General features: G+C 38.0%; 1 protein-coding gene across 2 annotated transcripts; it reads right to left on the minus strand.

The window, feature by feature from the left end:
- Positions 1 to 342: 342 nt before the first annotated feature.
- On the minus strand, positions 343 to 22,634 carry DENND6A (DENN domain containing 6A). 2 transcript variants are annotated; one of them, XM_021532597.3, is made up of 20 exons: positions 22,422 to 22,634; positions 19,241 to 19,279; positions 19,096 to 19,138; positions 16,265 to 16,377; positions 15,192 to 15,272; positions 14,724 to 14,829; positions 13,531 to 13,610; positions 12,048 to 12,110; positions 11,352 to 11,407; positions 10,950 to 11,072; positions 10,677 to 10,772; positions 8,549 to 8,643; positions 6,732 to 6,797; positions 6,577 to 6,641; positions 5,845 to 5,934; positions 5,120 to 5,173; positions 4,927 to 5,036; positions 4,246 to 4,348; positions 2,691 to 2,765; positions 343 to 2,215 (listed from the first exon to the last, which is right to left on the minus strand). In XM_021532597.3, exons 1-20 carry the CDS (start codon positions 22,605 to 22,607, stop codon positions 2,084 to 2,086), a joined length of 1,776 nt encoding a protein of 591 aa, XP_021388272.3. In that variant the 5' UTR covers positions 22,608 to 22,634; the 3' UTR covers positions 343 to 2,083. The 2 variants fall into 2 exon arrangements, with proteins under 2 accessions (XP_021388272.3, XP_021388282.1); XM_021532607.3 differs by lacking the exons at positions 14,724 to 14,829; positions 15,192 to 15,272; positions 16,265 to 16,377.
- Positions 22,635 to 22,885: the final 251 nt, after the last annotated feature.

The following is a 22,885-nucleotide window of genomic DNA, read 5'->3' on the forward strand; positions in this document are numbered from 1 at the left end:
TGAGGGCTGTTACTCTCTGGAGCTCCAAGCTGGCCTATTCTGAGTGTATCTGGGTCGTTCCTAGATACCTTTCACTGTTTCAGTTATTTGAGTACAATCTAACAAACACTTGCTTTAGAATCTAGGCCCTGCCATTTGCTTTGCTGAGGAGCCTGCAGCTTTCTTACCATGATGAATAATCAAACTACAACACCACTCCACCACATTTCTGGTCAGCTCAGGGGTACAACATCAAGCAGCTGTCTTTGCAAGCTGAACAGCTTTGCTTACATAGGAGAGGGGAAAAACCAAGCAAACCAAACACACCCATCATCTAAGTCACATAACTTCCAAAGGGGAAAAAAAAATAAAAATCAAACTCTTTATTTTTTGTTTAAAAAAATACATATTTGCAGTCATGTGCTAGTTTACCATAGTTGTTACCAGTTTACATGGTTCCAAGAAATGCCACAGTGCTACAGATTAAATAGTGAAGATAATTTAGAGTATGAATGGCCACTTAATAATTTCTGGATTAGAAATGCTTTCCACAGGGTGTGCAAAAAAGAAACCATTTTGCAAGTTAGCAATTAATGCTGAAGTGGTATAGTTTATGTAACATAATAGATACATGAAACTTCTGGTCATGAGTAATTGTATACAAAACATAACAGTATTAAAATACATTTTTTCATAAAAATACTGTTGTGACACTTTATATCTAAATAAGACATTTTTAGAAAGATGGTATGAAATACTCGTTATACAAAAGCATGTTCTTATAGCAGGATTATGGCATAAGATTTAAAAATTTCTACCCAAGCACTTAAAAGCAGAGTAGTTCTTTTTTTTAATAACTGCGATCCACTTGACATATAAAAGTATATGCTGTGTGTGCACTATAGCATTATGTTTGCTCTACTTGAAAGTGGTCAAAGTACAACACTGCATGTGGAGCAGCTGAGTTGTTATGTATCACTGAAACTTGTTCAAGAAGACAAAACATCCCATTCTTGTTGCTTAATACGCAAGAGGAAGTTAGTCTTTATGCATGTCTGCTGTATGCACATACTGAGAGTAATTCCATGCTACAATCTTTTTTTGCCAGTCTGACCTGTCCAGAGGCTTTTTTCAGCTGAAGCCAAAATTTTCTCTCTCCAGCCTTATCACCTCAAAAACCTGACTGGTTAAGCTGAAAATAATAAAGTTAAAAATTATAACAGGAGCTGACTGATATGCTCTCCAACTGAAACAGACTGTGTATCAGCTAACACAACCAAAATTACCGATTTTAAAGTCCCTATTACAACACAGTGTTTATTTCCTGTGATGAATACTGCATACTTACATTTACACGAGTGATCCAGTTGAAATCCTGGATGTCAGCAGATTAAAACCATAAATTAGTATATAATTACTTTAAGGCATGTAAGAGCACCCTGATAACTGACACTGAGTGGAAGAGACTTCCTTTCAGGAAATTTTTGTCAGCTGCCTTCTCATCTTTAAAAATGCTAAATCAGTATAATTTTGGAAAGATGGTAAAAAGGAGAAATGCAAAAAGTTAAGAATGGATCTGATAATTTCAGTTGTTCCTGAAACAGTTTTAAAAGCCATGATTTACCAGTAAAATACCTCAATTATAAGGCATTGTGGCCAAATCACCAATATGTCAGTTGGACTTAGCACTAGATAAAAACTGTAAGTAAAAAAGAAAGTAAAACAATCAGATACTACATCAACAGGACAGCAAAGGATCAATATTGCCTACCCCTGAGAAGGACTGGGTATAGCAGCACCAATTGGAAAACATTCTGCAATGCCAGCACTGCACTGTTGTCCTATACTGTGGCCCAGCTTCATATGCCCACAGATTATTCTTTAAGAGCACTTATTTCAAGTCGTATTAGACACAAGAATCCCTTTAGTTGCATTGGTATTGAGTGGAAAAACCAGAAAATTATACAGTGGGCTATACTATTAGTACAGTCCATTTGTAGTGTTAATGTACTGGTTTAGAGCTGTGTTCCAAACTTGGTTAGCCACTGTCTTCTGTGAGACTACTTGCCTTCTGGTTTTTGGCACCAAAAAAGCCCAGTAGAAATCATGTTGTGCCAGTTTTGAGCAAGATGTCCTGTAAGTCATCTGGCAGTGCCAGTATAATATCATTGATGTGTGTCTGCAGCTTTTTCAGTGTGTCAGTTTTCACAGGAAGATGTTCTCTGTCTGCCTGCAACTGCAAAGGTACCAGAACACAAGATTTGTACTAAAAATGTAAGGTTACCTTAAGAAATAGCAAAGTCATGTATTAGAAAATTTGGAAAATTAATTCCTCATTTGCCGAGTAGGAATTTGGACAACAGAAGGTTTCCTTAGCAACCACACAACAGTGAGAACAACACTAATTTGGACTTTCAGAAATAACAAAATTTGGTTTTCTTCTTCCCTGGGGATTCAGATCAGTCACAGAGTTCCAACTAATTTAAAAAAAAATCCAGCAATACAATGCTTCCAGGATGGCCAGATGATATTGGGAAGACAAATAACTTTTCAGGCATAGCTGAAATTGACTGGTTTTGTTTTTAAAGCCTGAATGAATGACTGAATCTTTAAACTACCTAGACAATGATGAATATTTTCATTTATGTACTTGCAAAACCAACTATATAATGCTTTTATGTAGCTAAGTCATGTTCAATTCAGTTACTTACCAGTTTATTTTTTAACTTTAAGACAAGATCCACCGTTTCTACCTCAGTATGCTTCTGACTCCAGAAAACCAAGTTCTAAAATGAAAAATTAGGCATTGAATTATTTATGGTTACATATGTAATTCTCAAAAGAGGTCTTAATCTATACATAATGTCCAGAATAGTTGTTTTCCTTATTCCTATGCTATTTGCTAATCTTAGTCATGCACTGTCTTTACTGTGAACTACAAAATCTGCTTTATTTGCATGTTTGCCCAGTACTTCACATAACAGCAAACTTGCACACAAACACAATACAAATAAATTAAAGGGGGAAAAAAATCCTGCCAAACAGGATCAGTTTGAGAAACAGCATCTACAATGCAAAATGGTAGTGAATGATTACCAAATCAGAACTGTCAGTACAATGAAGTATTAAAGTAGCTCAGGGCAGTGCTTACTGTTTCTAGGGCATTAAAGGAGATCACAGTTGATAACTAGTAAGATAAAATCAAGTGAATTTTCTTATGGAAGTTCTGCTCCCCTACCCCCTTAAGACACACCTGTGAAAGACATTTGTTTGTGTACAAAGAAATATTTATTTTGTGGGTCAAAGGAAAAAACAATAAAGGAGCAAAATCAGTAATAAATGTGTAACACATTTTCTATTCTTTGATTAAGTTAATATCAAATACAGTTGGATAGACGCTAAGTTGTATAACTGACCTGCAAATTATCTGGTCTGCTCTATTTGAATAATCTGTTTGGATTTGCTATATTTTTAGTGTTTGGGAATTGACAAGGCAAGGGATAAAAATAAATAGCTTTTGAGAAATAAACAGAGCAAATTTGTTGTTTGCTTTAAAGCTGTAGTGTTGCCTTTGTTTTTGTTCTTCATATTCCCTCTCTGGCTGTACAATGTCTTCTCCTCTTGCAAACTCCTTTCTCTATCAGTTGTTCCAACTCAAATTACATTGATACCCACTTCAGCTTCTTAATTAAGGAATGGATCTTACAACATCAGAATAGTTATGTTGCATTTTGTTATATATAAACAGATTTCATTTCTAAGCTTTCTATTACTGTGCATGAGTTGTAGGCTTATTTGCTAAATTTATCTAATTAGCTGTCAATTAGAATGTCAAATTCACTGAATTTTTACCTTTAAAGCTACAAACTATATTGTAACTGAAAATATGTTGTCAAGGATGCCAAGGATGGAAACTGAATAGAATAATATTGTCAAGTAAGAGGGGAAAAAGCTTTATTTGCCAGGGGTGTGTGTGTGTGTGTGTACTTTATTTTAAAAGGCACAACAAACCAAAAAGTACTAAAGATACGTTTTACAAATGATAACAGTTGTTTTGACTAGTGAACTGTATTTCATATTGTTCTCTTGCTGTGTTAGCTCTAGCTTGTACTTGTTTAACAAAATCATGTTTTGCTAGATCAGGATTCAAAAAACTTTCAATAATGTGATGTTCAACCTATGAAAACAGGAGTAAAACTGACTTGTGGGAAAATGTATTTTTATTACAAGATGATAAATAGAATCGTAAGCACACATTTTTCTAACCTCATTACAGAGTGCTTCTAAATGAAGAGCCTCTAACTTCTGTGTCATTTCCTTCTGCCGGCTCCTAAACCAACCATCAAAGTTGGGCGATTTCAAGAAATGCCTAGTAAAACACCAAAGAAAAATACATTTTCTATTTTAAGTACAATATGGAAACAGTGTTTTCTACATCATCAAATGTAATTATATTTGAGATTGAGTAAGATATTAGAACCCTTTCTCTATATACTTTCAAAAAGATGTAATATTCTAAAGTATATTAGAATTAGAATATAGAGATTAACATTAATTCTGGTAATTAAGACAAGGATTGAGAAAAGAATGAGAAGAACATGTGCCTGAAACACAATAAAGATTAGGGAATTTTAGGAAAAAAGAGATCAAGGCTCAGTTTGAAATAGCCTAAGTTTTATCTTTGTGTTTGATTGGAAGGAGGAATCAAGCTAGAACAAGAAATAAAACCACAAATAACATTGATCTACAGAAACCTGTAATGTTAGCAAAAAAGAGATTTAAGCAAGTAAAATATGCTTAGTCCTATCAATTTCTATTAAAGCATATATTCTCAAAGAAAGTCTTACTCAAATCAATCCTGATAGTAAGTTTCCTCAGGAAAAAACATCATTAATATTACAGACCTGTTTTAATTTATATAATTTTTATGTTGATGAAAGAAATTACCTGTAAAGTCCTATCCAATCTCCCTTTAAACCTGAGGTGAGCTGTGGTCCTGCTTTTTCCAATGTTTTCATGAAGTCATCTTGGCTAAACTGCCTCAGCTGTGGTGGACTCTATGGACAGAAAAAAAAAAAATTAGTAGACCTTAATTTCTCTAGTTACCAATTTCCAGCTCATTCAAATTACACTTCCTTACCTTCCAGGGTGATATGCATTTCTGCAAAGGCATTAAGCTTGCCACGTAACGTTCCTGGGGAAAGGAAAAGGAAAGATTGTTTGCATAACCAGTATTAGAGATACACAGTCCACATGTGTGTTTACTTATTGCCTGTGACCACAGCATTTTCTCTTCCCAGTGTTAGTACTGGGTGGGGTTGTGCGTATTTACCACATGAGAAAACAAGAAGGAGCTTATCTTATATAGACTTTATTTCCCAACTCCAGAACTTTGAGCCAGTAAAGGTCAAGGAGGACACGAGGCAAAGAAGGACAGGAAGCAAACGAAAACACAGAATATCTATATCTATAACAATTTCTTCTTTGGAAACAGTCCACAGGTACCTTCATATCATGGGTGATTCCAAACAGTAACCAGGCTTTGTATCAAGTGTTTGGAAGAGATTTTCTGAGTCCCTTACCCAAACATTAGAGTTAGAACTCACTCACAGAAGACTGTCTGAGCTGTGGCCATCTCTGGTCTAGCAAGGCTTGGCACAGGCATGGCCAGAGCTCCAAGGTGTCCAAGGCACAGGGAGTGGGGCCACTGACAAGTGTCAGGTGTGACAGCAGGAGGCAGCTGTGCCTCGTGCTGGATCCAGGCTTGATTCCAGGGGTACATTGGAGAGCTGCTGGACTTAGGGTAACTCCAGAAAAACTACTCCTTATTACTTATGTAAAAACCCCATTACTCTAAGAACTCACTAAAGGAATAATGAAACTTTCCGTCAATTCCAAGAAATACCGCCGAAGTATCACACTCTGTGCTTCTGTAGGACGTTTCTGTTGTACTCCCTTAAAAAAACCCAAAACAACAAATCACAGTCAGTCTGTTACTCCAAAGTATGTAGGTAGTTGTGGTGGGTTTACTTTTATGAATATTTATTATGAGTCTGTATTCATTTGCCATATTCCCACACACAGCACTTCCTACCCTGAACCGGAGAAGGAAAGCAATAGCATCAATTTATTTTGCACAGACATTTGTCTTTGCAATTACTGATTTTTTTATTTTCATGTGAAGAAGCTCAAGGAAAGAAATGTTTCTATAAAGAAGTGTTTGCAAATCAGTTAAAATCTGGAAGCTCTGATTCTTACACACCTTATGTGTGAGGCTTTTAGACCAAAGAGACCAGAGTAGGGGTGGCAGAGGATGGCAAACCTCAACAGATGAACAGATAAAATACCTTCATTTCTCCAAATTATTAAGCTAGCTTACTGAGGTCCACCATTCATCTAGTTATTAAAGCTGCTAACTAGGCAGCAGCCCTTCTACAATGAGGGTGTATATACATCTATTTTGTTATGAACTGGGGCGAAGAACCAGAATCCAGTTTCATTTCAATTACAGTAAGTGCAGCCTTATATAAAACCACTGTACCACAGTACACAAAATACACAAACCACTTGCCAATAAGAAGTGATCTACACCATTACCTTTTGCAACTGCTTAACAATTTCTTCATCTTTGTTCAAGTATGGTTTGTAAGAGGTATAAACACCTAAAGAAAAAAAGCAGCATATAGCCAAAGGAGAAATAAGGTTCACTTTTTAAAATGAAAACGCTAGCAATTTAACTCTCAAGTTATTACCAGGTTTGGAGTCCAAAGTTTTTAGGTTCTTCAGTTTTTTCACTTTCACCTGCTTTGGAACTTCACCTGCCAAAACACATAAAGCCACCTTAATTGAAGGCTATCTAATATTGTCAGAAACATTAGAAACACTGACAAGAATCCAAGTATATATCCAGAAACACCCAGCAAACACATGAATAACAGCAAATAGACATTTCATTTCACATAAGCGTTCCTTGTTGAAATAAAAAACAAAGAAAAAAAACCCAAAAAACCTGAAAACCAACAAAAACCCAAAGAAGCAAAAAGTGAACCAAAAAAACCCACAAACAAAACCAGACAAAGGATGACCTTCTGAATCCAAGCAGCCAATGAACATACAGATATATAACAGCAAATAATTATTTTCTTAATTTCATATTTTTATTCCAATTCCCCTTGTTCTCCTTAGTGTAAATGCTCTCGGGAACAAATCTTTACCTTGAGATAACTAAAATTTGTATAGAAGAAAATAAAACAGTGGCCATGGATTAAGTGTTGTAAGAAAATGAATTCAAGTCTCCTTTTTCATAGGCCGTACTAAAGGCTTTTGTTTTATTTTGCCAAATTATTCTGCTCCAACCAGAAGACCCTAAACCCTGTTCACAGTCTTGCAGCCTCATTAGAACCTTGCTCCTAAATCTATTTGGATGCTCAACTTCAGAAACAGTAACAGTTAAACTGCTCTTGGAAGTGCAGAGTGGGGGGAAAATGAAGGAAAAAAAAAAAAAAAACAACAAAAATAATCAGAACCCCTCTTTGTCCCTCCTCTTTGTCCCTAAAGAAATAAAATAAAAATTTTTAAAGACAGGTCAGACAGATACATCTCTAGGACTTCCTGACTAAGCATTTCCCATAGCTACATCAAAACTAGGATTTCATACTTTAAACTGTATATCAGATTTGAAGGCCACCTGTTTAAATGGATTTGCAGAGTTCAATTAAGATTCTATTTTCCAAACATTAGCTACACAGCAGAAAAGTAACTCTTCCCCACACTGCCCAAAGCCCCCACAGGTATTTTGACCATAGACAGACATGGTATTTTAAAGTTAAGCAAAACCTTGCCTAATTATATTGAACACAGTATGTAATCCTTAATTAATTCAGTGTACTCAGAAGTTAAAATTAACTTCTTCTAGAAAAATTAATTTTATGGTGTTTTATCTTAATTGCATATTTATGCATTTCCACTGTCAGAACAGCACAGTGAACATGTAGCAGCAAATAGCTACATTCACGAGTTTCATACAGTAATTAGAGTGGTGGCAATTGACAAGTTATCCAAATATGAAATGAAAATTCTACTAATTTGTATAAGGACATCATCCAGACTGGAAAATTAATAATTACTGGAATATTGCCAGATTAGAAATATATTGTCAAAATACTGTCAACAACTTTTTAGATTACTCTAACATTCAAGCATAGTTTTCACATGGGTCTTATATTCTGTGCTGGCTGTGATCAATTTATTATATTCTACTCACACTAAAATTAACATCAGTAATGTATTATGTCTCATTTTAATACCTTATTGGTAGAGATACAAATTCAGGATTCTGTGAAAGGTAGAACATTATTACAAATGAGTATTGCTATCTTTTGCATTTAAGATACTAGATTTGAAAAGCCATAGAGCACTCAAGATTCTAATTTCACTTGACAGATTTACATCCATGAAAATTTAGTTAGCATTAGATGAATAAATGGAACATAATTACATACATTTGTAAATAAATAAGCACACAGTTAAATCCCTTTGCACAGGACTGTAAAAAATATTTTTATTTTACCTGGAAGTTTGATGTCGCCAATTCGGATAATGTGAGGCCAGTGCTGAAGTGTTTTAGCAAAAAAGGGATTTGTAACCCCCAAAATGACAGATGGCCTAAGAAAAGCAATGACAATGTTTAAAATATGACAGCAAGAGCTTCAGCCTTAAAAACCAGAAAAAGCCAACTTGAATTGTTAACTTGAAATTATTTTTCTTTGGTATTTAAGAGTTACATTTTAAATTGCACATAAGAGCACAAATGCTTATCAAAGTTTCAATGTTTTAGAAAGTAAGACAGGTATCCTAAAATCCAAACAACAACAATTGTTGTTGAATAGAATAAAAATGACATCATCTGCTTAGACTTGGCTAAATTCTGCTTGCTTGCAATGGTGAGAACAGCACATTATCTGTTATTAGGGTTTCGCAATGTGTTGGTTTTTTGTTTGTTTTTTTATGAGCAGGAATCTGACCCATATTTGAAAGACAAATAGCTACTTTTCAAGGTTTGATGATAACAAACTCTCAGTACTTGAATGTGCATGTCATTAAGAAAATGAGGCACTTAATATCCCACTTGCTTTAAGCAGCAGTTATTAAGTGGTGCAGCACAAGCACTTTAAGAGCACGGTGCCCCAGGTCACTCTGGCAGATTTTTCTGCCTGCTCTGTGCTTGGCATCTAGCTTGGGGGTGCACAGGGGCACACAGGGAACAAGAGACAGTAAGAGCACAGTGCTGTAGGCCTTCAAAATTTGGGATTTATAGCACTGATATGATGAGGTATGAACAAGTTTTTCAATACAGTGGTTGCCATCCATTTACAGTCAAACATCAGCCAAGCAATATAGCAGTAATCTCACCGAAACTGCCATCTTAAAAATAGCTTATCATTTTGTTAGACTGGTCTTAGAAATCCCAAAGTTTAACACTTTCTGTACACTACCCGTAAGTTCTCCTGCTCTCCTCTATTATTAAGATAATAAAATACACAGAATGTGCATAATTTAGATTCTTCACCTTCTTAGAGCCATAGTTTTAAAAACCTATTTCCAAATTTTCCAACTTTTTGTTTTCCATAAGAAAGTCAGAGCAATTTCAGCTGTATTTCAAATACCAATCCCTGCAGTGACCAACCTTTCTATTTTGTTATAGAAGAGTGGATGGAATTTTGAAACATGGGTTACTAAAGTTTGACCAAATTCTTCCTGGAGTTATTTTAGAAACTAAATTACATACTGCATAACCATTCCCATGGAACACAATCTAAAACATATTGACTATGTTTATGTGTTTCTCCACTGCTCTGTCTCTGGCAATACACCCGTTAAGAGGAAAACTACAGGAAAAAAAAACAACAAAGCAAACAAAAAATCAAATCAACAACCTCTGCCTGTTCTGACATTAGAAGAAACTTATCTATTAAAAGATCAGTGAATCTAACAAATGCACTCCATTCCCAAATGAAGCTGCATTTAAACAACATATTCATACTGGAGGCATATGCTCTCAGAGTAAGAGGAAGATTAAAAAAAATAAAGGGAGAAAAAAATGTGTCCTTAAAGCAGTTTCAAACATCACTGGTTCTGAACATTCACACTCTTAAAAAATTAAATTTCTGAATTTTTTACATTAATAACCTAATAAATTTAGTGAAGAGTTTCTTGATTTTTAAATTGTCTCAACTAGGACACCAACTGACTTAGCTTTACCAAATAGCTGTACGGATGTTGAATTTTACAAGTCACTTTGTTTAGCAGTTAATTAAAATTTGAAACGATTACAGCAAAATTTCCCAAGGAGCTACGCTGGTGTTGCACAGACTTTTTTCATGGAAAAGCAAGAACTTTTCTTGGGTTCATACTTGCAGTTTGACTTATTCAGTAGAGAAGTAGCCTATGAAACTCAAGCCTAGTTTAATTACGGCATTGTTTCCCAACTTCTTTGTCTTATCTAACTGGAATAGAAACTTAAATCAGCTAATTACTGCATTCTGCATGATAATCTCACAAAAAAAAAAATAAAATAGTCTGAACCTAATTCTCTAATTATAGAATTCCAGAATAGTTAAACAGTATTTTAATACAAATTTATGGTTCTGAGTTTGAGCTTTGAGTAACATCATCTCCAGAGCGTTCACTTTACTTACGGGGCTTGTGTGCGAGTTGTGTATTCTTTGAATTCACTGTCGTGGATGGTGAAGTATGGCCTGAAATCACTGCAGTACTTCAGTGGTGAAATACAGCTGCAAGGTACAAGAAGGATGAGCTTGGTTTATGTACTCAGTGAAAACTTTCATGAAAGACACAAGCAAATCTAAAATTTGTAATGCTTTATCACATTCAGATCAAATGAAGGTCCAATCAGCTGGAATCTTACACCAACTCCCTTAGCCATAGTTAGAAAGCTCTACTACATTTACCTAACAAGGGCCAACACAGTTTCTGAAGATTCTGCTGGTGATGGTGCCATCACAACAAGTGGTTCTCCCAGCAGCACCAGCTCCCAAAGCATCTGAATGTGGAAGAACACTGGACAGAAACACCTAAAAACAGATTGAGGTATTTTAATACATTTGACATCATAAAATACGTATTCCTTCTGGTTAATAAAGGCATAAAAAAGAAGTCTGTGGTATTATTTTAATAGTAATTTGAAAAACATAAAATACTCTTGTAAAATGGAACATTTAATGAACTTGCTTATTTATAAAACCAACACTGATAAATGTTAGCTTACAAGCCATGAGATGTGTTAAGGAACTGCCATAAATCAAAACCATGTGGGAGTTCACAGCTAGGAATTAATCAGTCCAAACTCCTACCTGAAAAGATCTACTTCATGAACAGTCGGTAAAGCCATGGAGATCTGAGCATCTGCCTAAAAGACATCGCAATGCTTGGTTTTTAGTCATCAGAACACCTAGGTATTAAATGAAATGGTTTCCCTTAAATGCTTACAGACAGTAGACAGGATACAGTCTAATTATTTATGTAATGCCGTAATATATAGTACATTATCTCCACAACCACCTTTATGTTCTATGAGCAAGACATCCCCCAAGACACACACAGCCCCCGCCAATTACAAGCATGTGGCTTTCAGCCCAGAAAATATATAAAATACTGAAGCTGTTTCAAACAACCGCACATGAAGACACAGACAGATTGGTTTTATAAACATCTTCTATGGCTAAAGACTTTTAATTCTGGATTCATCCTCAAAAAAACCCAAACTATCCAAACATTAAAAGGATGTTCAGGTCAGTAATTTTGTCAGCCAACTATCTTCTTCCAGGACCTGGATATCTCTCCCTGCTCAGGACAACTGAGTTGGAATATACTTTCTATGAAGAATCCAGATCTGGACTACTGGATTCAAGTTTCAAATACTGTGGATTTCATTATTATCATCGTATATGATGATTTGCTACCAATCTTTTCTAACTAACAAGTTTAAAAATGAAAGCAGATCTCTAGCTTTGTCTGGGGCTATATACAATATCAGTACTGATCACTACCTGGTGCATATTCTGTACTATCGGTGTTGTTCCAGGCTTGTCACGATATGTTGGAATCCGCAACTTGGAAAGAAAAAGAAATATTTATTTTCCCTTGTATTGAATCCAGCAGACACTTAAGAATGCTGACTTAGATATAACCTATAATTCTTTGAGAGGATATACTACAGCATGATGCTTATTTACCCTAAAGAACTTCCACCTACAGAATTTCCAATTGCAAATTGAGTAATAGAACATTAAAATAATACTCCAGTTTAAAAAGAGACTATTGGCAAAATAAGTCAAAACTGTTACTGTAATTTCAATAAAAATACCTCTAAATTTTGGAAATAATGATCTGAAATAAGGTCTTGGGGGTTTAAGATGGTACAAAATTACTTTTAGAAAAAATTCTCTCATAAAACATCAAGATGTTCTGGCAAGTGAGACTTGCCAGACCATAAGTATGCTTCTCTGACCCCCCAGTTTCCATCTGTATGTCTTGAGTACTACAAATTTAATCATAGTGGAAGCTGGTACGCACAAATGGATGTTATTTACACACAACATTTAAAACTGCCCGAGCAATATAAAAAACCAGGGACAATATTACTGGACAGTAATTATGGCTTTACTCAGTTTAGGAATGCAATTTCAGTTCTCTTGGTTAAAAATTATTGATGCAAGCAATACCCAAAGAAGACATTTCTGACACTCCTCATCACTCACCATCCAGAACCATTTCATTAAATTTCTGCTTTTAGTATAGCTTCAGAAACTTCCTTCTCTCCCTGGTGATGCACACATGTTTTTCCATAAACTTGAGAGTAGCTGCTGAAAAGGTACTTCTGGCTGTAATCTCTGACTTAATCAAATCCATTTAATTGCATTTCATATGGATTATGAGATTAATACAACTCCCAGAGGTCTAGTTCTTAACCACTGTTTAAACTCAACAGTTCTTCACTATGCACTAGATACAACTTCTTTAATAGCTTTCTTCAGACATATTTCACTGCCATTAAACAATACAAACTGCACAAGCAATTATTTCTGGTGTGTGGGACAAAAAATATTTTTACTCGTCAACTTTCAGGAATGAGAATGATTTTCATTAATCTATTTAATTTGCTTGACTGGAATTTAACTCTCAGTATTTTCAAGTGCTACTTTATGATTGATTTGACAAATATAATTAGCACTAAAGTCTCCTAGAATGCAAATTGCAGAGGTGTAATACAGAGACTGCAACTAGGAGTTGTATTGAAACATCACTTTTAAGTAACTACTAAAATTAAATATTGACCTAAGCACTATAAAGATCCTCCCCTCAATTAAAACACCTAATCAAGATCTCCCAGACCTTCACTCTGAGTGCTGTAAACATATACTTCTGTTTGGAAGAATAAGACAATGAATACAAGGCACAAGGCAGTGAGGAACTGTACAGTGAAAGGTGGGGAAAACACCCTCAGAGAAGAACAAGTGCAGGAGTCCTTACCTTCATTATAAGACCCATAAGAGGCAACTGCAGAACTTTCCCTGGAACTGGTGGTGGCCAACGATCAATGTCACTACAAACTGAAAGAAAAATACCAGAGTTTCTGCAAGCTATAAACCATGATCACAGAGTCACCTTTGTGCACATTGCAACTTCAAATTGGTGCTAATAATCCACAGCAGTTCTACTTGTCTCTCAATCACACCAAAGTTTTACAGCCAAAAGGCTGTAAAAAAAGACATTATGTATTATTCCATTAGAACTATAAAGATTTCTATTTCAAGAAAACAGTGCACTCTGGTCGTCCATTTTTTGTAGCAACAAGACTCAAAATTAGTTGAAGAAATGTTATTTGAGAAACCATAAAACTACTTACTAAGAATATTTGAAAAGAAAACCTTCATTTATGTATATTGACTATTGCAGAACCAATAAACAGCAGGAGTTAAGGAAAAAAGCTGTTTTTTAGCTTGGCTAGAACATTTTCTAACATTTTCTTGTAAACTATTATGAATATAATGCCTAATTCTCATAGTTTTTGCAGAGCTTATTTTGCTCATAATACAACCTCTCAAGAAAACAGGTGATTGAAAAACGCAATTTTTTCACGGTTTATACAAATTTTTGTTCAGTGAAAACACAAAAATATGAAAGTTGTATGGGGCAGGCACAGTACACAAAACAGAACTCTGCCATGCAAAGAGCAAATAACTTTTCTATTTGTCTTTCTCCAGCTTTTTCAGCTGTGCAGTAAGGCTGAGACACTTGTTACCAGCGCTGCTCTGTCACTTTTTTCATTTGGTCAAAAAACAAACAAACCACACACATACAAAACCAAACCTCAAGCAAGATGACATTTGTACAGCTGCTTAGCAAAGTTGTCAGACTGCCCAAAAAGACTTGGGTGGTGAAGAGTACAAAGTAAGGATTGCCATCAGCTCCTTGTGCTCAACAGCTGGTCCTGAAACACACACAACCCTAGATGTGTTTCAGGAGGGACTTCCAACTCTCCCAGGGAAGATCCAGAATTCAATTAGCTCTGTTCAATGATCTACAAGTCAAGCCAATTTGCTAAAATTTCAACCCTCAACCCTGCAAGAAGACAAAACCACAAACTAGAACACGACAATGCTGTTTATTTCTCCAGAAGAAGTATGTGATAGTGTAAGAGCTCAACATTACAGGACCACTACCTGCTTCCAGGAAAGCTTCACTCTTTTCAAAATATTCTGGTGCTATTTGCTTAAGCATGGTACGAAAGAGATGGACATAAGGCAGCTTGCTGATGAGGACCAGTGACTGGAATAAAGAGCAACAAAACAGATTTTCAAGTCAACACTTGCCCTCAGTTCTACTGCACCTGTTACCCTCAGACAACACTAAGTGGGACTTCTCTCACACATGCAAGCCAACTACAGCTCTGACTACAGGCAAACTGCAAACAAACAACTCCCAAAACTTCCCAACTTCTTGTTTTTAAACACAGACACAAAACTATCTCTTCTGACAGCAGAACTGGAAAATAGCATAGCTGATGTAAAATTAGACCAATTTACTATAAATTAACAACTAATTTAGAGAGCAAGACAATTTTTCTGTTCCTCTGCAGTCACTGAAAAGTAATTTCCAAATTAATATTTTCCTAAAAGAACTGAAATTACCTTCTGGAAATAGCCTCTTTTTAATGATTTGTCTCGAACTTGTCTGAAATACACATAGCCATAGTAATATGCTGAGTCTTTCTGCAAAAGAAAGGAAAGAATTCAATACAACCACCTGTTACTGACCTCCTTTTTTAAGCATTCAACATACAGTTTAAAAGCCTATTCCCCTGTGAGCTCCAAAGTTGATTGGATACAATAAACTACAAGGATTACTGTGGTTATTAGTGTTATCTTTTTTAGTAAGCACTTCAAAGAGAAAACATCATCATGGGGAAACAGCTGTGCTTTCTGGCTTTATTATTTTTATATCTACATTCTCCTGACACACTGTGAAAGCAAAACCAGAAATAATTTCTTGAGGAATAAATCAACTTTTATAATTCTGCAAAATAGCACTAAAAACATTTTAGCAGTTAAAAACCTTAAAGCCCTGACTTGAAGAGATAAAACCTAGTCTTTCAATGTAATAGTTTTACAAAAGATTTTTGGAATATTAAGGAAGTAGGCTCTCACATTTCAAAGACAAGGCATCAGCTTCATCCTTCCTACAAAGAGGAATTCAAGTATTTGCCACATAAACAGAATTTAATTGAGTTTGAGAATCAGGCTTCCAGAGGTCTCAGTATTCCCTATGGCCATGATGAGAACAACTTTTTGTTGTTCTATCACTATCTCTTTTGGGTAACTGCTCTAGCTTCAAAAAGTGAAGGGTGGAAACCAAGACAGCCCAAGCTGCTTGGAATTTTTAAAATTAAGATATAAAGCACATTACATTTCCACAACAGGAATGGTTCTTACAGTTTGATCTACAGCTTCCTAGTCAATAATGAAATAAATCTGGGCTTCAATTTAATTCCTTGTAATCCAAAATTCACACTAATAAAACAAGGAATAGTTAACAAAACTAATTATTATTATTATTAAAATAACATGATACAACAAACATGCGTTTTGATTTTCAGGACATTCAGTTCAGAGATTTTTCTCTTCAAACATTATATTTAAAGGTGAAGACTCACAAATTAACATGACCGAAAAGAAATTTAACTTCATTTTTTCTCATTTCCAACCTTTAAGTAAACTGGTAGATCTCTATCCAATTGGTCCAGAAAACAACACAATGAGACTTTCCTTCCAGGAGACCGTCGGAATCTAAAACAAAATTGTGTGTCCCCAAGACAACCTACATGGGGGAAGAAATAAGTGACAGACAGTATTCTGAGTTTGAGCCTTGATTAACATGAGCACTTGCTTACAGCCAAAGAGGCATCAGAGTTTTGGTTCATTTATCTTGCACTGTACTTGTGAATGTTAATATAGTTATCATTCTATAAGTGGAAAGTCTGGCATCTTTGCCAATAGTAAATATACTGTCTGCAACAAGGAAAAAAAAGTCACTGCCTCACAGTGACTATCATGGCCTCAAACAGGTCAAATGATTGTTCTCCTACTGCCATTACCCATGTCACTGGCATGCCTATATGGTTTTGATCATCTTGGCCATGTCATCCCTCTGCTAAGTGGCTGCACTTTACCTCTTTTTTTGACACCATACAGTTCATACAGAAGTCACACTGTAGGAGTGCATTATGCTGATCTGTAACTCCACAGGCAGGTCTAGGATTCATCATTTTGAAAGCTGCAAAGCTAATTGCTGAAAACTGAGCGAAATTGAGTACGACTTCCCAGTAATATCCCCAAGGAGCAAAGTTTTCCTTAATTTCTATCAAAATGAATTTCTTAGAAAAAAATGTAACTAATTCTCTGCGGAACTGTTTCACCAGACTTTAAAGTTCCATTTAATCTTCTCTTTCAGCCACACACATTCTGCTACAACAAGCACAGACAGCCCAACCCCTCAGCCAGATGCACTGGCTGTGCAGAGCAACTGAGGGGCACAGAGCACCCAGGTCTGAGTCTCAGAACCCCTTGAAGCTGCACTCAGAAACCCTCAGTGCACCAAGACAAAACCAAAAGTAGCAAAACATGGTGAGACGGGACCATTCAATTCAAACTGGTAACAAGTGCTCAGCAAGGATGCAACAGTAAGGAAAAACACAGCACATGCCAATAACACGGCACTAAACATTCGCTTCAACTTTTCAAAGCTCATTCCCTTCATCCAAAGGAAAAAAGCCCTCATGAATTATTATAAAAACCTACACACAGAAGATCTAAATGACCCTTAACCATTACTATGTAATAGTACTTAACCAGTACTATGAAATATCATTCAGAATATCATGTCTTCTTATTTAACAAGCTCTTGCAGAGGAGATTGGTAAATGTCTATTCTTTTTTCAATTACCCATGCAGAGAAGGTAAAGCACTGTTTTAGAAATAACTGTACTGCAAAACTCAGCTTAAAACCACAAGTGTTGTGATCTAGTAGCTCATTAAATCGATTTTCTCCTCTAAATTCACAGCCAAAAGTACTGGAATAACATCTCTTTGTAGTAATAAGAGAATAAGGTTGAATTAACCTTTTCAGCCATGAAAACCTGGGATGGGCTGACCTCAAAGTTAGCTGTAAGCTAACAGCTTCCTTCACTGCCCTATTATATAAAGCTTTTATTTTTATGCTAAGGCCTATGATGAAAAAATAAATCCTAACAGGATACACTTCCAGTCTTGTGGAAGGCAGGTTTTACACAGGTAATTCTCTCTACATCATTTAAAACTTAAGCCTACCAAGAATGATCAAGAACCAACAGTTCTTAATAGGGACATTATAAAAAGCAAAAAAGCAGATTTTTTCCCTGCTGAAAGTAAAACCTACTCATATACACCTGCCTGAAGCAGGATACTACACTATTATTTGAAAAAATACACGAAAATTTTAAAAAAAATTTAAGAAAGCAACCTTTGTTCCTTACACATGATTTTGTACCTTTAAAATACATTTTAAAGACTGAAGATACTTATAACATTAACAATGAGATTAATTAGAAGATATAGTTAACTCATATTTCAGTAACAGAAAGAAGCTGTGCCTCTATTTGCACACAGAATAGCAAGAACAAAGAAAATACCTTCATTTTAGTGACGTTTAGATAAAGAAGAAAAACTAGCCAAAATATTCTGTAAAATTACATAAGAGAGAGCTCACACACATAAAAAGCACACATCTGCATCACCCTCTATCCAAGCTGTCATACTGCAGAGCATCCAAAAGCAGAGTCAGTGCAGTTACAGGCACAATGCTGGTCATGCAAGTTTTGACTTCTGTATAGAAATAAATATGAAAGGAAGTGTCTGAACTTCTGTAATTTCTTTTTGTAGGTGGTCCAACCCCTCAGCCACATGCCCCAATTTCTCCTTGGCAGCAGAAGAGCAAAAGTTTAGATTTGAGAACAATTTAACAAGCAGGACCACACACAGCTACAGGCACAGCAAGAATGTAGAAGAGAGCTGAGGTTTTCCTTTCACAACTGTTCTTTCTAAATCCTTTTGAATTTTAAAGTCAGTTTTACTGTTATGAACTTAGAAAATATACCTTTAGTCCTTTATGGGAAGAGGGTTCCATATACTTCCATTTGCTTTATTAAATCCTTCAAATTCCATGCCTACTCTTCTCTCTACAGTGACAATACTATTAATTTGTTTAAAGAGCTAGATTAAAATGTTCATTCTTTACTTGACAAGTATTCTGAAATGTCTGCACAAATGTCATCTGGAAGGTCTTACACACTTACATAAACCAGAGAAGAATCCTCAGATCTTACTGCAATGCAGACAGTTGCAGCTTTCTATTTAACCTTAGCTGCAACATTTCTGTATTGCAATGTTAATTAAGATATATAAATACGTATTTGATATAAAGCGCAGAATACATCCTGTCAAATTTGTTTTTAACACAGTTTAGTTCAACAACAGATTACAGAGTGAAAAAAGCACTTACCTGAATTAGAATCTGGAAAAGACAAATAGCAAATATTGGTTTTCTAAAAAGCAGAGAAAATAAAAGAGCTGTTATATTTCCTGAGATGTATTATATTTGTACTTCCTAAGCTAAAACCAAATGATATATAGCAACTATGACTTACCTCTTTATCTGTGAGTTTGGAATGTGGAGGATATATCACCTACAGGAAAAAAACAGTATTCATTTATTCTAAAATAAGCTGGGTATAAGAAATAAGTTTCCATCAAATATTTTAACAGTACAACACTCCAACACCTTCCCAGCTTTACGACATTTTCAGTTGTAAGCTATTAATATTATGTCTCACTTCTTATCTTCATATACTTTTAAGCTTTCTTGATCACCCATCTTTACAAGGTATTTTGGATGCCAGTTAGAGACCACACATGTTCATTTAAAAAGGTATATTCAGAGTGTACATTCAGAGTAGTTGAGATTTTTGATGCAAAAGGTCTCAAAGGAGAGCAAGATTATATCTTTTAGATTTAACTTGTACATGCAAAATGCAGTAGATGATTACATTTAAAGCAAACACACATTATTGTCTGAAATCTGATGCTATCAAGTTAGGCTGGAGTAACCAAAATTCAACCACAAAACACAGTCTATATTATTACCAGCTCTTGGAGGATGAACACTAGTCCCTAATGACAACTGTGAAAACTCAAGGAATAAATTCAAAGTTGTGGCTTTTTGCACTTAAAAGAAAAACAAACAGATAATGTAGTAAGTTTTCACAACACAGAAATCAAAAATGATGCAACACAACTAAGATGCAGAAGCAGCATTATTTCAGAAAAGAAAGGATGTACGAAATCAGTGATTATGCAAGCAGGTGAGAACAGAATATACAGAAAAGAGGACAAACCTCAGACACCTAAATTTCACCTAGAAAGGTCCTCAAAACAACCCACAACCCACTCCAAAACTCCTGAAATGCGTGGCTAGCTCATAAGCAGAGGAAATTTGACATAAATTCCAGGTTTATGTTTCAAAAAAGGTTTCAGGGCTTCCAAAGATGGGACGTAGTCAAAGAGCAGAAATTCAATGCAGGAACAGTAGCTCAGTAGCTTCTTGAAGTCCTCATGTTACCATACAGCTAACATCCCATCATCTCATTTAATCTTGTTCTACTTAATGTAGGTAAATTTATTTCCTGGTAACACAACACTATCCTAGCCTATAGAAAAACAACAGATATACCCACCAGCTGATCTCTGACTAAGCACCTTTCTGTCCTCCAGCCATAAAATCTCCAGTGCATTTTTTTTCCCCTCAGTCTCCTATCAAATGATGTCCAGCTGTGTAAGACATTATTAGCACAACTGAAGCTGAAAGCAGACACCAGTGAACACCTGCATTCTGCATGCAGTACACCCATCACTGTCTCTTTTCCAACTCTTAATACTTTCCTTTGCTATCTTATGCTAAGCAGCTGTTCACTAAATGTAACTCTTTCAGAAGCTGAATGATGCTGAATTATCCACATTTAGTCAGGAGATTGCCATACAGCCTTGAATTCATACTTGTTCTCCTCACTAGCAGGTGTTTCTTCCCAGAATTCCTGTGTAAACTGAAGCTAATTACTCTTCCTGCAGCTACATACCGAAAAAAACCAACAAAAAAAACCCCAACAACAACAACAAAAAAAAACCACCCCAAAACAACAACAAAAAAACAGGCCTTAGTTCCGTAGACATTTTAAGTCTCATTTTATGCATCCAGTTAAATTAATGTGACTGTCAATGGAGAAGTTTGCAGCCAGGACACAGGCCGTGCTTCCCTCAGCCACTGAGCAGAACAGCTGCCCAAGCCACAGGTTATACAGAAATGTTTGTCTTTGTTCTTAACACCACCATACAACATCAAGGGAAGAGAACTCAGATAATTAGCACAGTATCCTGGTTTTATCTGCATTTCTTTGTGGCCAACAGCTATATATTTTACATATTGTAATAGCTGGGTTGGTTGAATTTTAGGCCAGTCTGCCATGCATTTATGCTGGCACCCCTTTAAGGTAAGAGAAAGAAAAAGACACTTTCCCTGCAGACCAAGAGTTTGCTGCGCAGTCACATGGCGAACAGGGTGAACCAGGATGTGAAACTGATCCAAACAGTAATTCTTCTCTCCATTTCCCAGGACTGTGAGCTCCCCGTGCCCTCCCAAAGCAGTGCCACAGCTGTCCCTGTCCTCCCAAAGCAGTGCCACAGCTGTCCCCGTCCTCCCAAAGCAGTGCCACAGCTGTCCCCGTCCTCCCAAAGCAGTGCCACAGCTGTCCTTGTCCCTGTCCTCCCAAAGCAGTGCCACAGCTGTCCTTGTCCCTGTCCTCCCAAAGCAGTGCCACAGCTGTCCCTGTCCTCCGAAAGCAGTGCCACAGCTGTCCCTGCCCGTGCCCTTCCAAAGCAGTGCCACAGCTGTCCCTGTCCTCCCAAAGCAGTGCCACAGCTGTCCTTGTCCCTGCCCTCCCAAAGCAGTGCCACAGCTGTCCCTGTCCTCCCAAAGCAGTGCCACAGCTGTCCCTGTCCCTGTCCTCCCAAAGCAGTGCCACAGCTGTCCCTGCCCTCCCAAAGCAGTGCCACAGCTGTCCCTGTCCCTGTCCTCCCAAAGCAGTGCCACAGCTGTCCCTGTCCTCCCAAAGCAGTGCCACAGCTGTCCCTGCCCTCCCAAAGCAGTGCCACAGCTGTCCCTGCCCTCCCAAAGCAGTGCCACAGCTGTCCCTGCCCTCCCAAAGCAGTGCCACAGCTGTCCCTGTCCCTGCCCTCCCAAAGCAGTGCCACAGCTGTCCCTGCCTGTTGCACAGCTGGGAGTCGCAGCCGCAGCTGTAACACTGACAGGGGCCGGCATCCAGCTTTGTGCTGAAGGAAAACTCTTCCAACCCGTACAGAACCTTTCCGCACACCTCAGCGACCTGGTGAACGCTGTTAATTATGAAGACCACTCACATTCTCCTCATGATCATACTTTTTAACACCTAGACGCCCTAAAAATCAGCTCTATCCATACGCAAAGAAAGCCGACGATGTCCTTCACACAGATCCCGGGACGATGCAAACCGTTTCAAAGCGCCCACCGCCAGCAGCGCCACGAGGAGAGCTGCCCGAAACCACCGGCCTGCCCCGGACAGCCGAGCCGCCTCCCCGGGGCGCTGCCCCGCTCGCCGCTCCGCACAACCGCGCTTCCTCAAGCACGGCCGAGCTTCCCCCGCCTCGGCGCAACAGCGGGGCCAGAGGAAGCGCCCGATTCCGGCGGGCCCCGCCGCAGCCCGCAGGCCGAGCGGTGCCCCCCGCCGCCGCCGCGCGTACCTCCACGGCCTGGCCCAGCTCCAGGTCGAAGCCCACCACGCACACGCAGTGCAGCCAGGCTGAGAAGCGGTCCCAGGGCAGCACCGACAGGCACTGATCGGGACTCCCCGGCTCCGCATCCTCCGCGGCCACCACGGCACCGCCCGGCCCCAGCTCCGGCTCCGGGCCCCGCTCCCGCCGCGACATGGCCCCGACCCCGGCCCCGCCGCGCGGCGTCAGGTGACGCGCGTCGCCCCGCCCGCTCCCCCCGGAGCCGCTCGGAGTGGGAGTGGCCAAGCGGGCAGCGAGGGGAGGCCAAACCATTCCTGCGGGGAGCGGGGGGGGGGGTCGGGGGCCGTAGGGAGGGAGCGCCCCCGCGCGGCCCGCCAGGGAAGGCTGCGGGGCCCCGGCCCGGCCCCTGCGGGCGGGCGGCGCGGGGCGGGCCGGGGGCGGCTCCTCTCTCGGGCTGCGGGCGCCGCTCCGGG

This window comes from Lonchura striata, chromosome 12 (assembly GCF_046129695.1).
Source record: "Lonchura striata isolate bLonStr1 chromosome 12, bLonStr1.mat, whole genome shotgun sequence".
In the NCBI taxonomy this organism is placed as follows: Eukaryota; Metazoa; Chordata; class Aves; order Passeriformes; family Estrildidae; genus Lonchura; species Lonchura striata.

Excerpts from the sequence above, each read along its gene's own strand:
- DENND6A (XM_021532597.3), bottom strand. The coding sequence starts at position 22,607 with ATGTCGCGGCGGGAGCGGGGCCCGGAGCCGGAGCTGGGGCCGGGCGGT. Across the intron at positions 16,378-19,095 it reads TTTTCCAGATTCTAATTCAG|GTTGTCTTGGGGACACACAA; the intron begins GTAAGTGCTTTT and ends TCCCCCATGTAG. Across the intron at positions 2,766-4,245 it reads TAGAAGCACTCTGTAATGAG|AACTTGGTTTTCTGGAGTCA; the intron begins GTTAGAAAAATG and ends TTTTCATTTTAG.